Source organism: Heterocephalus glaber, unplaced genomic scaffold, assembly GCF_053883595.1.
Source record: "Heterocephalus glaber isolate CG9 unplaced genomic scaffold, H.glaber_assembly_v1.0 deba00001761, whole genome shotgun sequence".
In the NCBI taxonomy this organism is placed as follows: Eukaryota; Metazoa; Chordata; class Mammalia; order Rodentia; family Bathyergidae; genus Heterocephalus; species Heterocephalus glaber.
Genome location: NW_028258458.1, coordinates 3,731,352 through 3,746,112, shown reverse-complemented (window position 1 = coordinate 3,746,112; position 14,761 = coordinate 3,731,352). Strand labels below are relative to the sequence as shown.

The following is a 14,761-nucleotide window of genomic DNA, read 5'->3' as shown; positions in this document are numbered from 1 at the left end:
GCGCTGGCGGGGGCGGGGACGCCTCGAAGTTCCGCCCCTTCCTTCATCCGCGGCCCTCGCCTCCTGCGTCTGGTGGGTGATTCCAAGTGTGAGGAAAGCAGAGGGGAGTCTGCGCGTACGGGCCGTCCGCTCCGCGCTGTGTCGGCGCGCCCCGCCCTGCCGATACCCCTCCAGCGACTCCGCTGTGAGGTCCGACCTGCGGCGCGGGGGCGGGGCCGGCCTGGAAGCGCCGGACCTTTGAGTGGAAGGCGGGAAAATGGCGGAGTCCTTGGGGTGCGGTGCGGGGTGAGTGGAGGCGCCGCGTCCTGGGTCTGTGGAGACCACAGGGGTGGTCGGAACGAGGGCTGCGGCTCTCAACAGCAAGCTGGGGAATGGGGACCCCTCTGGGAACCGTGCGGGATGTGGGGTCCCTCGCCCGGCAGGGTCTGCGCATGCTCGGAACTCGGGCTCGCGACCCGGCTCCGGGATCGAGTGCCGCGCCTTGCGCATTTGCGCTGGTGACCCGGGGAGGGGGATCCGGCATCTGCCTCGCTTTCCTGCACTGCCACAAGGAGCCAGTGACGCTGCGCGACCTCGGAGGCGCCGGGGAGGCGTTAGTGTGCAGCAGTGGCGTTGGTGGCCTGGAATAATAACCGTCCGCCGCCGCGTGCCGCTCCACCACCACCCCCCGCTGCACGTTTCACGCTCCCCCTTTACCGCGGGGGCTCCCGAGGCCCCCCAGCAGGAACGAGAAGGAAATTGGACGCTTGCTGGCGCTCGGGGTTGTGCGAGTCTCACCAACCACTCGCGTCCTGGCCACACCTATCGTGCTCCCCAACAACTCGGGGACAACCTGGGTGGAAAGCAAAGTTTTCCTCGAGCTGCTTGGTGGGAGATGCAGGGGCCTCCGGTGCCTCAGATCGCAGCTCCCGACCCGGCTGCGCAGGGAGGGCGCCGGAGGGCGACTGGAGACACCGACGGGCGCCGACCTGCGCCGCTGCCGCAGCCGCAGCGTCTTTCCCGCACGTGAGCCGCTTTGCTGACAGGCGCTGCTTTCTGCCTCTTGATCCGAGCTGGAGACGCGGGTAGTGGTTTCCGCCCTCAGCCTCAGGGGGTTGGGGAAGCAGTCTCTAAACGACTCACGCTCGTTTTTACAGATCCATTTACCTCGCCCTCGCAGTTCCCCCTTGGTTTGCTCCGCCCCGTCTCGCGGCTGCCTACCTAGCTGGGCTTCTGAACCTGGACAAGGGCCGTTAAAATTGTGGCGCCAAATGCAGGAATCAGTCGGGTTCGGGCAACAGCTGCGGCTGCCGAGGTCGCTTTGCTTTCAGGCAGTTGGGCGGAGAGCGCTTTCCTCACGAGCTCTGCAGCTCTGCCTGTGTCTGGCCGAGTCCCGCCACCCCTCAGTTCGGCTCTTCCTGTTAACCAGCTGCACTTGTTAGGCCTCCAGCCCGGTCGCGGTCGCGGGGCAGCAAGGTCAGCTGGCCTGGTCCCACCCCTCCGGGGAGCGGACTGACTGCTGCAGTTCTCAAACAAAAGCCAACCCTTCAAAGCCTTTTTGGACAATAACAGAGATTGAGCGTGGTTTTAAGGCCGAGTTTAACTAGGGTTCATTGCCAGATTTCATCCTAGCTAGGCTGTAGGTGACGGCACCCTAAAACATTAGAACTTTGCTCTCGGTAGTTACAAAGCTTGTTAGTTAAAGGTAAAACAAAGCTGGGTGTGGTGGTATTCGCTCATTATCCCAGCACTCTGGGAGGCGGAGGCAGGAGGAAGACAGCAAATTCAAGCCCAACCTGCGCAATTTAGCAAGACCCTGTTTCAGAGTAAAAAGGACCAGGAATGTAGCTCAGTGTGAAGGCCCTGGGTTCCATCCCCGGTACCACGAATTAAAAATAAGTAAAAGAAACTAATAAGAGCAAAGTGGGTGTAGTCTGTCAAAGAAAACCAATTTATGAAGTAAGCTCAGCTTTGTTAGGAATGTACGCTTATATTTGAAGCATGTATAGAGCCCCCTTTTTCTGCAAATGCGAATTACCATTTGGGGAGAGCACTTCATTGTGTCAGACAGCAAAAATTACAGCTAGGCATGGCAGTGCAGGTCTGTAATCCCAGCACTTGGGAGGCTGAGGCAGGAGGATCACTGCAATTTCAAGGCCAGCCAGAACTACATAGACTTTGTCTCAAAAAAACAACCAAAAAAAGGGCCAGGGATTTAGCTCAGTGGCAGTGTGCCTGCTTCACAACCGAAAGGTCCTGAGTTTGAGCCCTGGTACTGCAAAACAAAAACAAAACCTTGAGACTAGCAAGAATTACAGTTTGATACTTAGGCTGCATTTGTCTTGGTGCTTTGTTTGTTTGTTTGTTTGGTTTTGGTACCAGCAATCGAACTTAGGACTTTGCGCTTGCAAAGGCGACAGAACCACTGAGCTAAGTCCCCAGCTCAAAAAAGAATGTTTTTAATTGGTAATTGCCTTGCCAGCCAGGCGTGAAAAAACATACATTTTTGTAATAAACCACAACTGTCTCTTACTAAGAGAAACAAAGCTCTTAACAGCTAAATGCCTGTAAGCAATACACAAGTAGCAATTTAGCGGAACAGTTTACTTTTATAGCATAATAAGGCAACAGTAGGATTGCATTAAACCTGGACAATTAGCCTTCTGAAAGTAAGGCCTAACTATATGTAGTAGTTTATTCAATCAAACTGTAAAACAAGACTTTACTTGAAAAATACTTTGAACAGATGCCTAAATAAACCTAACTCAAGAATTAAGGTTCCTCAACAATTAAGGCCTAATGAGACAAACAGCCACCCATCGTGGTGCACACCTGTAATTCTAGCACTTGGGAGGCAGAAGCAGGAGGATCGCCACGAGTTCCAGGCCAGCCTGGGCTACAAATCGAGACCCAGTCTCAACCAGAATCCAAACAAAAAAATAAATTAATTTAAATGTAAGACAGGAACAGTAAAAGTTTATCTATCATAGTGGAACAAGCCTTTTTAGCCTTCCTTAAAACCACTGGCATTAGACCACATAAATAAACACGGAGAGACCAGGTAAAGTCACAGCTGTTAACTCTCCTAAAGCTGCCTCCCTGAGACCCTAAGTGGCTCCCCTCACACAAAGCATTGTTTTCAGGGTAGGCCAGGAGCTCTCGGGATGATGAGCAGGTGGGACTTACTGCTCTGAAACCCAGCGGTTAAAGCTCTTTCCAGCTGAGTGAAGAAGAGGACAGACGTCTACTTACTGTCCCTCTAGAGTCATCTCAAACTTGGGCTGCAGATCTCTCCTGATGGCACATCACAGAGTTGGCCTATGAATTACACTTAGTAGACCAGAATACATCACCTTTTCTAAATTTTAGGAAACCAAGGATACTGGGATTTGCATTTAGCAAATATTTTTAGGGTTTTTTGCTTGTTTTTTTTTTTTTAATTTTTTTTTTTTTTTTGGTACCAGGGATTGAACTTGGGACCTTGCGCTTGCGAGGCAGGCAGCGGAACCACTGAGCTAAATCCCTGGCTCCTGTTTTTTTGGGTTTTTTTTTCCTGTTTTGTTTTTTGAAGACAGGGTCTCACTATGTAGCCCAGGCTGGCCCCGGACTTCTGGAGATCCTCCTGCCTCAGCCTCCAGAATGCTGGCTTTACTGGCGTGTGCCACAACTCCCGGAGTTTCACAGTATTTCAGTTACAGGCTGCACACGTAAGGCCTAGGCCTGGTGCCCGAGCTGTGTCCCTGCCTCAGCCGCCAGCCGGGCTCCCGTGTTCCCCGGCCCTCCTGCCTCCTCCTCAGCCGCACTCGCCCCAGCGCCCCGCCTCTGACTCCTGGAAAGCCTGGCGTCATCCCCGGACCTGCTGCGTCCCTGATTAGTCAGCTGGGGCTGTCTCCAGGGCCCTTCTTTCCTGTTACGTCAGGCCCCATGCAGTCTATTTTTAAATTCTTAAAAACTGAACCTGACCATGGCCGTGCTGTAGTTTACAAGGCGGTGCAGCTTGTGAACCCCCTGCCCGACCTGCACCCAGAACCTTTACCACGGGGCAGGAAGCAGAGCCCCCGCCTCTGCCCCAGCCGGCAGCCCAGTCCACTTCCTGTCTCAGGTTCTGTGCTGAGCAGTCCCATACCTGGGTCCCCTTGGTGCTCCTTTGTGTCCAGTTTCTTTCTTTTTATTTTTCTTTTTTTGAGAAGGCTGGCCTTGAATTTGCCCTGTTCCTCCTGCCTCAGCCTCCTGAGTGCTGGGATGAATGACAGCCAAGTGTCACCATGGCCTCCTTGCCCCTCTGTCTTGGTCCTCTGGCCGTGCTGGGGATGTGGCCAGGTCTCTGCAGGGTCACCGGGCAATGTGGGGGGCTGAGCTGCACCCCAGGCCCCTCGGCCTGCGCCAGTCGTGCCCTGCTGTGACCTCTGGTGTCCCAGATCCGAGGAGGTGCCTGTCTGTCGCTCCATCCCACCCACACAGCAGTCACGGGGCCACACGGGTGGGAGGCGGCCGGAGCGAGGCCTGAGCGGACACCGCCTGGCCACCCTGGTCCTGCCCCAGCTGGGATGGCGGCAGGAGGCGATATCCGAGTGCCGGCTCTGCGGCCCTCACTGCTGAGCCAGGTGATACCCAGGCTGGGTGCCGGGGGCAGCCAAGCTCGGGCCCTGGCCACCCACTGCCGCCGTCCTCGGAGGAGTCTGCGCATCAGGAGAAGCGGCAGCCGAGGCCCGGCCAGGTCTCTTGCCCGCCCTGCAGAAGTTCGTCGTGCCCCCAGCACTGGGCCCCAGCCGCCCCCGCCCTGCAGGGGATGAGCGAGACCTCTGCTCTCTTCCAGGAAGCCCCCTGCAGCCGGGCCCAGCACCCCCAGCAGCTGCAAGGCCAGAGGAAAAAGACCACAAGGTAAGCACCCTGCGGAGAAGCTGCCCTGCCGGGCGGGTGGTTTGGGCTGGCACCCTGTGCTCTGGGAGGCCGAGGCAGGCCGATCGCAAGTGGCAGCCCAGCCTGGGCAACTGAGCAACATAGTGAAACCCTGTCTCACAATTAAACTACAAAGGGGCCGGGGTGGGGCCACGTGAGAAGGCCTGGCTGGGATCCGCGTCCGGGACCACCAAAGCTCTCCTCCCTTTCCTTCACGAGCCTCTTTCCCTTGTGTGGTTTGGTTGAGACAGGCGGGAGAGTGGTGGAGTCTCGCTACCTGCAGTACGAGAGGAGGGCGGCTAAGAAGGTGAGGCGCGCCCGCAGCTTGGGTCCTGCCCGGGCCCGCAGAGCCCCGCGTGGCCGTGCTGTGGGCAGGCCCTCCTCGCACAGCGGGGCTCGATGCCGTGGGAGACTGGCCTGAGACCAAAGTGCTGCTCTCTGAAGTCCTCTGTGAGCACAGGTCGGCCGCACCCCGCCCTAACAGTGGCCTGCCAGCGCCGGCACTCCTGGGTCTGTGTCCCCGCTGACGGGCCGGGCTTGTCCCATGTGCGCGGGGTGACGCTGGCGCCGAGTCTGCCCATGCCGCGAGGGAGGAACAGACAGAAATGGCCAGCCCTGCAAGGAAGGTCCCTGTCTCGTGCCCCGGACAGGCCCCTGCTGCGGACACCGTCAGAGCTGTCGGGAAGGTGGCGGACGGCGTGAGGAGAGCCAGCCAGCTGCCCAAGGGCGCAGGTGTGGGCGGCCGGGCAGGGTGGGGAGGGCCCAGGTGCCGTGTCCAGGCCTCCTCCCCGGAGGTCCCGGGGCCGGGCCAGCCTGGGGAGTGGGCCCTGCCTCCCGTGGATGTGCACTTGCCCAGACCCGGAGAGAAGGCCCTGCGCTTGCGGGAGGGGCGGCCCCCTGGGCTTCGGCGATGCAGTCCCGACGCCAGCTGGGCCCCCGGCTTTCAGCTCCCTGACCCAGGACACGCGGTTGCAGCGCCCCGGCTCGGCGCTCACTTGGGTTCTCGCCTGGACAGCAGACGGCAGCGGCATGGGCAAGGGCGACCTGCAGTCCACCTTGCTGGAGGGGCACGGCACGGCTCCGCCCGACCTGGACCTCTCGGCCATTAACGGTGAGCCCTGTGCCACCCACCAGCCCTCCTGGGGATGCTTGGGGTAGGGGCTACTGACTTGGTGCTGGCCACGAGAGAGAAGCCTCAGTAGAGACTCCCACGTGGCGTCGGGCTTTGCGTCCGTCCTCAGGCTCGGGGTGCGCGGCCAGATCCGCTCTTGCGTGGCCGGGCAGCTCCCAGGCAGCCCCACGGGCACCGGAGGAGCAGCTGTGCTTGCGCAGGGCTGCTGGGTGGGGTGGGCAGAGTGGGTGCGTGCAGTGGGCAGTGGTCACCAGGCCACGAGTGTGACACACGTGCTCCTCGCTTCACCGTAGACAAGAGCATGGTTAGGAAGACGCCACAGTTAGAAAAGACGATGTCGTCGAAAGCCAGGTCGACCTCTTTCACGGCCCCCCAGAGAAAGAGCCCGGTAAGCGTGCAGCGGGAGGGGCCTCGCACAGGCAGGGCCACGAGCCTCGGGCCTGGTCACTGGGGAGGTTAGGGGTCCCGGGTCCTCGCAGAGGTAGACACCAGGGACTCCCAGGAAGATGGGGGTGGGCGGCGCCCTCTAGCTGCGCGAGGCCTGGGAGCAGCACGCTAGGTGAGGGCTTCCCCACTGAGAAGAGCCGGAGCCGGGTGAGGGCCGCACCCCTGCCCTCCGTGTACTCTGGGAGGCTGAGCCAGGAGGAGCAAACGTTTGAGTCCAGCCTGGGCAATTAGGGACTCAGCAAGACTCTGTCTCAAAATGAAAAGTTTTAAAAGGGCTGGGGCTGTAGCTCAGCAGTCCTCCTGCCTCAGCCTCCCAAGTGCTGCTTTTTCTTTCTCAGGATCTAGCGGAAGTGATGGAGATGGTGGCATCCCAGACGTTGCTGCTGACCCTGCTGACCGTGAAGGTGATGCAGCGCTGTCCCAGACACGGGAGGAAGGGGCCTCCGTGTCCGCGGGCCTGAGCTTCCGCTTTGCCCTGGCAGATGGAGGACGGGCTGGCGCGGCTGGAGGAGAAGGCGGAGCGGAGCCTGCTCCTCGTGTGCCGGGAGCAGGGCCGGCTGCAGCAGGAGGCCCACAAGCGGAGGCGCGAGCTGCTGCTCCGGCAGAGGCACCGGGAGCTGGCCGCCGTCCTCCACTCCCAGGTCGGCCCCACGCTGGTCCCACACGGTGCGGGCCTCATTCTCAGGCTGGGTCTCCCACAGTTGCCAGGCTGGGCTTGAGCTTGGGGCCCTCCTGCCTCAGCCCCCAGAATACTGGGACAGGCGTGCGCCCCACACTTCAGCTTCCTCCTTATCTCAGGTCTCAGGTCCCCGGTTCCTTGGCCTTGCCTCCACTCGATGTCACCTCGTGGGGTGTCAGCCTCGAATGGGGGTGCGGGTGAACCCTCGCGTTCATGCGGGTGCCAGGGCCCCAGGGCCTCTGTTCCTACAAGTCCAGCCGTTCGCACAGACCCCGGCCACTGGGGGCACTGCTTGATCCTGGGGCCCGGGATGGAGCCAGGAAGGAAAGCACTGCAGCTTCTGCTTACCCTCCGTGCCGGGACCCAGCCAGTGGCTCTGCCCGTGAGCTGCAGTGGCCCCGTCAGCCCCAGCCCACACAGCACCCGGTGCAGACACGTGGGCCGCGTGGCCTGCTCTCACCGGTCCCTCCCCACAGATGGAGGCACTGCGCCCCTTCGAGGCGGTGGCTGGCCACTTCCGAGACCAGTACAGGACGCTGGCCACAGCCCTGGACACCACCCGGCACGAGCTACCCCTGTGCGCCATCCACCTGGAGCAGGACGGCCGGCAGCTCCTCGGTAGGGCCAGGCCGCCGCAGTGTGCATCGGGCATGGGCCGGCAGTGATGGGGCAGTGGGTGGCCAGGCTCAGCGTCCTCTGGGAGACCCGGGGCTGGGCGGGTGGGCACCCCTGGCTGCTGTCTGTGCGGCAGGCCCCTGAGCTTGGCGCCTCATCCTCCCCAGACACCCTAGAGGCCGAGCTGACAACCACCCACCACCTGCTGGCTGAGCTGGGCATTGGTGCCGAGGAGGACGGGCAGGTGCTGGCCCTGCTGGCCGAGCTGAGGGACTCAACCATGCAGAAGGACCACGAGCTCCGGAGGTGGCCCCAGCACCCTGTGGGATGGGGTGGGAGAGGGAAGGGCGGCCAGCAGGTGTCGCTATCCCTGTGGGGCAGGAGAACCCGTGACTCCGAGGGCCTGCAGGATCACTGCCCTCCTAGGCCTAGTCGTGCATGTTTGCGTGTTGCATGCGTGTCTGTATGCACCTCTCTGCAGTACTAGGGATGACCCAGGGCCGCCTTGCTGAGTCACTAAGTTCCCAGGCTCCTGCCTCAGCCTCCAAGTGCCAGGGTCACGGGTGTGGGCCCCAGGTTTTGCTGGTTGGCTGAGCCTTCCCTCTGCTTGCCCGGCTGCTGACCCTGCCCTTTCCCATCCTGCCTTACCTCCCTCTGTCCCCACAGGAGCTTTGAGCAGGTGCTGGAGCTGTCCGCTGAGGCCAGCAAGGAGGCAGCCCTGGCCAGCCAGGCGGCCTGGGAGGATGCACAGGGCACCGAGGCCGCCCGCCACTGCTACTTCAGCCCCAAGGGAGGCGCCTCAGCGACCTTTGGGGGCACCCAGCCCCCAGCCCCAGCCCCACGAGGCCCTTGGCCCACACCCCCACGGAGGGCTGTGCAGTGACCAACCTGTGCATGGAGCACACCGGAGCCCTTTACTGCTGCCCAGCAGCGTGGCTGTTCTGTCTCTGTTTGGTTTTTTTGTTTTTCTGTCTCTGTTTTTTAAAAGGAATTTCTGGGCCGGGGATTAAGCTCAGTGGTGCCGACGCCTCCCTCTCAAGCACAAGGTCCTGAGTTGGATCCCCGGTACCAAAAAAATAAAAAGGAACTTCTGTGTCACAGCCTTTGTTGTCTGGAGGGACAGCGGGGAGGAGCGTGCGGCTTGAGTGGCGCCTCCAGGACGGGCTGAGTGACCGTCGCCCATGGGAGGGCTGGGGCTTTCTCAGCCGGGGCCATGTGCGGGCGAGAGGAGTCTGAGTCCACGTGGACCGGCGGGCCTGGGGCGGGCAGCAGGGCCTGAGCTCACGCGGAGCCAGCCTGTCTTGGCTTCACTGGGAAGGCGGCCCGGCCCCTCGCCTCCGGGTCTCCAGGGCCAGTTCCGTCCCACCCTCAGGCCTCGCCCTTACTCTAGCCAGTCACTCGGAGGCACAGGACTCGGCCGGAAGTGCGGTCAGCCCTCTCTCCGAGCCATGTTGGGCTTTGCTCCCCAGGCGCTTCCGTGCCGCAGACCTGGTTCCGGGACGCGGCCCTCCGTCTCCTCTCAGCCGACCTGCACCCCAGTGATTTGTTTTGAGACAGGGTCTCCCAAAAGTGCCCAGGCTGGCCTCAGGTGGAGATCCTCCTGCCTCAGTGTCCCGGGTAGCTTCGTGACACACGCACTCCACCCAGCTGACTTCCAGCTTCATAAATGTCTACAGACGCGTACTTTGCAGCGCTTGGGTCCTTTAATGTTCAGGGCCCTGAGGCCCTCAGGCCCCCACCTGCAGTGGAGCTGCAGGAGACCCTGTAGCAGCCCCAGGACGCCTACACCAAGACTCCAGGACCGTGGAAAAGACCTGAGGCGTTCCTACTCCACGCAGGGGCAGTGCCTTGGCCCAGTTCTGGTTGCCATGACGGAGACCTGAGACTGGTTTATAAAGTTTCTTTTGGCCCACAGTTGTGGAGGCCCAGAAATTCGGCAGGTCAGTGGCAGCTGCCCGGGGAGGAAGGGCTTCCTGCTGTCCCGGAGCAGGCAGCGTGGCGCGGCAGGAGCCAGTGCGTGGGGGCAGCTCGCTCGGAGACCATCTCATGATGCGTCTGGCCCAGGACCCAGGAGGCAGCCCAGGGCCTTGCACTCAGTCCCAGCCCCAGCCTCTTCATTTTGAGACAGGGTCTTGCTAAGTTGCTCCGTTGTCCAGGCTGGACTTCAGCACATGAACCTCCTGTCCCAGGAAGTCTGGGTGCTCGATGCCTCGAGATAAACCGGAAAGGAGCACTGGGCGGGCCCGGGCGCCTCCGCCTCCGCGGCTGAATCCCTCCCGCTTCCCTGGGGGCGGGGAGGGGCGGGGCCTAGAGGAGTGCAGGCCGGAATTGGGCTCTGTGGAGGGGTAGGAGGCTGCAGCCAGGTAAGCGGGCTGAGCCCGGAGCTGGCCAGCTGGGCCAGACGGACGCGGAGGCGCCCAGAGCTGAGCCCACCTGGGCACAGCCCAGGAAGCCTGCGCGACCCGTTCCCCGCCAGGGCTCCTCATGAGGGTGAGACGGGGCGTCACAAGTTCAAGGCCGGCCTGGGCCCCCAGACCCTATCCCAGAACAAAGGAGCTGAGGTGCAGCCCGCGGGCGGCGGCCTGGCTGCCTGGGGCCCTGGGTCCACACCCACGGGGAGGAAGGGAAGAGTCCGGCCACCAGCAGTGGCTGCTGTGACTGTCACGCGGCTGGACACTGCTCGGCCTTGCCCAGCATGGGCTGCTGCCCGGTGGGAGGCTGCCTGCGTGAGCATGCCGCGTCCTCTGCCTCCCTGAGCGTCCCGCTCCCTGCCGAGCCTGTGCCCCTGTCCTCCCACAGTGGCCCCGCGATCTCGGGCCCCGCGTCCCCCAACACCCAGGCTGCACTGTCTTGGCTGCAGAGGATGCCTCTCCCTGTGGGGTTCACGACCCTGGGCTTTGACTGTAACAGGTGCATTTAATCCACGGTCACCTACTGCAGAGCCCAGCTGTGTCCCAGGCCCTTCAGTCCCCTTCGCCCCACACCCATGGCAGGCACCTGGGGGGGCAGAAGGCGGCCCGGGGCCGTGGGGCACTGTGCCCTGGACTCCGCGAGCCCTGCAGGATGTGGGGCAGCAGAGGAGCAAGGCAGTGCACGCAGCTTCCTGAAAGAGGAGAAGCTGGAGTCCAGGGTCCTGCCTTCAGCTCCAGCTGTGATGGTCCCAACCTTGCCTTTAACCCCTCGCATTCTGGGGGCTGCGGTGACAGATGGGGGCTCAGAACAACAGAGCTGTGTTGTCTGCCCGGGAGGAGGAGGCCAGGGCTGCGGCATGGCGGGGCTGGTGCCCGCAGGCTGCAGGAATCCGCCCCTCGCCCGTGGCCTGGACCCCGTGGCTTCCACAGTCCTCAGGGTGGGACTGTGGCTGCCTCAATCCTGGTCCACCGTCAGGCTTTCTCTTCTCGTAGGACCTGAGGCAGGGGTCTAGGGCCACCTTACTCCGATGACAGTGGCGCCCCCGACGTCCGCTGAGGCCCTCAAGGACTTGAGTTTGGGAAGACCTGGTCTCCAGCCCACCCAGCCACCCACTGAGGGCCATCAGGGGAGGGAGGAGGAGCGGGTGCCGGTGCCTGGGTCGCCCCCTTCCTGGGAGCCCTGGGAGGCGGTGGTGGCCCCAGGCAGCCAGCGACACAGCTGTGCCCGCACCTTGTCCCTGAACTCGGGGGATACGTAGTAGTACAGAAAGGGGTCCACGCAACTGTTGAGGGTGCTGAGTGCCAGGCTGGGCATATAAAAACCATACAGGTCTCCCCAGGCACCTGGGCTCGGGTCTGAGTAGTGGAGCAGCAGCATCGTGTTGCTGGGCGTGAAGAAGGCCACGGCCGAGGCCAGCACCAGTGCCGTGAGCCGCAGCGCGTGGCCGTGGCGCCAGCCACCTCCTGCCAACGCACACAGCGTGGCCCCGTGGCACAGCGCCATGAGCAGCAGCGGCAGGAAGCAGCCGAGCACTGCCAGGCAGATGAACGCTGGCCGCCAGAAAGCCATCTGGGTGGCCAGGGGCAGCGCATCGTGGCACAGCAGGTGGCCGGAGTGCGCCAGCCGGAAGGTCTGCTGCTGCACGGCCAGGGGTACAGCCAGCGCGGTGGCCCCCAGCCAGGCTCCTGCACAGAGCACAGTGGACAGGCGGCGTCCACGGAGGGCCCGGGCATGCAGCGGGTGCACCAGGGCCAAGTAGCGGTCCAGGCTGATAGCAGCCAGCAGCAGCGCTGAGGCGTACATGTGGCCGTAGAGGGCAGCGGTGGCTGCACGGCAGGCCGCCTCCCCGAAAGGCCAGCGCTGGCCACGCAGGTGGTAGGCGAGGCGTGGTGGCAGTGCCAGGCCCAGCAGTAGGTCGGCAGCCGCCAGGTTCATGAGCAGCATGGTGGCCGGCAGCCGTGGGCCTCTCGTGGCCAGCACCCAGAGAGCCAGCACGTTGGCCGGCAGCCCCACGGCCAGCGCCAGCGCATACAGTGCAGGCACCAGCTTCGTAGGCACCCAGCCCAGCAGCAGCGCCCTCGAGCCGTCCGTGAGCACCAGCGTGTCGCTGTCGTTGGCAGAGGGCTGGCCGGGGAAGCTGCGAGGGCCCACCTGCTGCGGGGTCCTTGCCGGTCCGGGCCCGGTCCAGGGCCCCAGCGTGCCTGCTGTGGGGAGAGGCAGCTGCAGCTCAGGCCAGGAGAGCCATGCTGCCCACACCCCCACCCTGCGACCCGGCACTGACCGAGACCTCTCTGGCCCGCTCAGGACCCCCTGGGCAGGTGAGGCAGAGCCGGACAGAGCCAAGGACGAGACCGCGTGGGGGCCAGGGCTCAAGCTGCTCGCCACACTCCCAGCCCTCCCTGGGCGGGGTCCCCAGCTGTCTATGCCCCCACCCTTGGCAGGGCCAGGTCACTCACCGTCGCCCTCATCATAGGCGCTGGGGGTCGAGGAGCCGGCCACCAGGCCCAGCGCCAGCAGCCACAGCAGGGGCCCCTGCATGCTGTCCTCCCGTCTCCGGCTCTGCGCTGTGGCCTTGGGCTTCCTGCCTGTCCCCCACCCGGCTTCCGGAGCCGTGGCAAGATAAAGTGGGACTGTGTGGCCCAGCCCCCAGGGCCACCACGGAGGCTGGCAGCCAGGGAGCCTGGGGGAGGCCGGGTCGGCGTGTCCCTCTGATGGGCCTCGCGGGCCCCACAGGGTAGGGCGGTGGTGAAGCCCCTCGGCCTGCCCTCGGCCTCCCCAGTGTGGCGATGGGGACTTCCCCGGGAGGAGGCCAGGATGGAGTTCCGGAGTGCTCGAGTGCTCGTTTCCTGCTCCAGCCCCACGCACGCACAGGACAGGACAGGAGGCGGCAGGAAGTGACCGTGCCCTGACTGCGGCCCCGAGCCCTCCGGGTCCCCTTGTGCCTGAGCAGCGTCGTCGTGACAAGTTCAGCAGGGGGTTTGGTCATCACATGCTGAACTGCTGGCTGTCCCAAGACCCAAGGATCCCAGGTGGGAACTGGGGCAGAAATTCGGCCAGTCACAGCAGCACAGCGACTCCGTGACACCACAGAAAGGCCGCCCGCTGGGAGCAGGACTGCCGGCCCCACAGCCAGCTCCGACTGTGGAAACTTCTGCTCCGTGGCTTCCCCCACCATGACTTTTCTTAAGAAATGTCAGAGTATTAGCCTCAAGAAGGGAGGGACACTGGCGGGCCACAGGTGGGGACCCGGAGGACGGTGTTCATGTGGGCTGGAGCCACCAAGTCCTAGGACTGGAACGGCACCACAGCCCCTGCCTGGCCACTGCCCTGGCACTCGGGTGCTGGGCAGGGCGTGGGGCGTCAGGGGCACCCGGAGGTGTCCCTTGTGGACGGCCACCCAGCAGACCACGTGCTCCGCGCCACCGCACCTGGGAGTGGTCCACGTGTACATGTTACTCAGTATTACCACAGTGGTCTCTGCCCTGCTGGGGATGGAGCCCAGGGCTCCACAGAGCTGTGTCCCCTGGCCTTTTTGTGTTTTGAGACAGTCTGGCTAAGTTGCCCAGGCCGGATTTGAACTTGGATCCTCCTGCCTCAACCTCCTCGTGCTGGGACATCTGCCTTTTGTTGAGACTTTTGTGCAAAGCACCACATGCAGAAGGCGGCAGGGCTGGGCTGCAGGGCCTGCTCCTCTGGGTGTGCTGCCCCAAAGCCCCACCCCACCCCGGCCTGCTGAAGCCCTCAGCTGCTGGTCACTAGCACTGTCCCTGTTTCCGTGATGAGGGCCACCTGCAGTGGCTCCGGGAAACCTGCCTCCGTGGGTTTTTTGACAGGGTCTCACTATGGAGTTCAGGCTGGTCTCGAACTGTGTAGCTGAGGCTGCAATTGAAATTCCGGAGATCCAACTGCCTCAGCCTTCTGGATGCTAGGATTACAAATGTGTGCCACCACACCAGCTTAAGATCTTTACTTCTGGGGTGCCAGGCATAGAAGCCAGGGCTCACCCTGTGGAAACAACTGTTTCCACAGCGCTGTGACCCGTGTTCCTAAGCTGCCTGCCGGCCCAGGGCACAACTGGCCTGGTGCTGAGGTTGCTCCTGCCGCACAGCCCCGGGCCCTGGGCCAGCAAGGCCCCTCTGCAGACCCACACTGCCTCCTCAGGGCACAACCCCCAGGCCTGCCTGTCCTGCTGGGGAGGGGAGGGCCGGGCTGGGACAGGAGCGGGCACAGCAGAGGCCCTATTTAGCAGCCTGGGAGGCAGCTGGGCAGTGGGGGAGGCAGGGACAGCGCCTGAGAGGGTGCAGGGTGACACGTGCCCCCGTGCCCCACTAGACTGGGTCTCCATGCACAGCACTTGGGTGCAGTTTCTCATGTGACCAAAGAGCTGGGAGGAACGTTCCAGAAGGCGGAGCGAGAAGGACCGTGCTAGGAGGCGGAAGGGGGAGGACGCCCTGGCGGCACAGTGCCTCAGCCTTGGAGGTGGCAGGCACGGTGCAGGGCCGGGGACGGACACCCTGGGAGCCAGGGACTCGCCACGGACACAGGACGCTCTCGCTGAGGAGAGGTGGCAGCTTTCGCCCCGGAAACAATTCCTGAAG

The 14,761-nt window shown here is 63.0% G+C and overlaps 2 protein-coding genes across 8 annotated transcripts; one reads left to right on the top strand and one right to left on the bottom strand.

The window, feature by feature from the left end:
- The first annotated feature begins 45 nt into the window (after positions 1-45).
- On the top strand, positions 46-8,849 carry Haus8 (HAUS augmin like complex subunit 8). 6 transcript variants are annotated; one of them, XM_004873257.3, is made up of 11 exons: positions 46-285; positions 4,796-4,860; positions 5,130-5,185; positions 5,529-5,610; positions 5,894-5,989; positions 6,304-6,398; positions 6,796-6,861; positions 6,940-7,098; positions 7,613-7,754; positions 7,919-8,057; positions 8,418-8,849. In XM_004873257.3, exons 1-11 carry the CDS (start codon positions 257-259, stop codon positions 8,632-8,634), a joined length of 1,146 nt encoding a protein of 381 aa, XP_004873314.2. In that variant the 5' UTR covers positions 46-256; the 3' UTR covers positions 8,635-8,849. The 6 variants fall into 6 exon arrangements, with proteins under 6 accessions (XP_004873314.2, XP_004873315.2, XP_021106754.2 ...); XM_004873258.3 differs by having other exon boundaries at positions 66-285; positions 5,897-5,989; XM_021251095.2 differs by lacking the exon at positions 46-285 and adding an exon at positions 746-1,005.
- F2rl3 (F2R like thrombin or trypsin receptor 3) lies at positions 2,569-14,631 on the bottom strand. Of its 2 annotated transcripts, none has more exons than XM_087201944.1 (2): positions 12,620-14,631; positions 2,569-12,367 (listed from the first exon to the last, which is right to left on the bottom strand). In XM_087201944.1, exons 1-2 carry the CDS (start codon positions 12,699-12,701, stop codon positions 11,286-11,288), a joined length of 1,164 nt encoding a protein of 387 aa, XP_087058070.1. In that variant the 5' UTR covers positions 12,702-14,631; the 3' UTR covers positions 2,569-11,285. The 2 variants fall into 2 exon arrangements, with proteins under 2 accessions (XP_087058070.1, XP_087058071.1); XM_087201945.1 differs by having other exon boundaries at positions 2,569-12,364.
- Between the last annotated feature and the right edge of the window lie 130 nt (positions 14,632-14,761).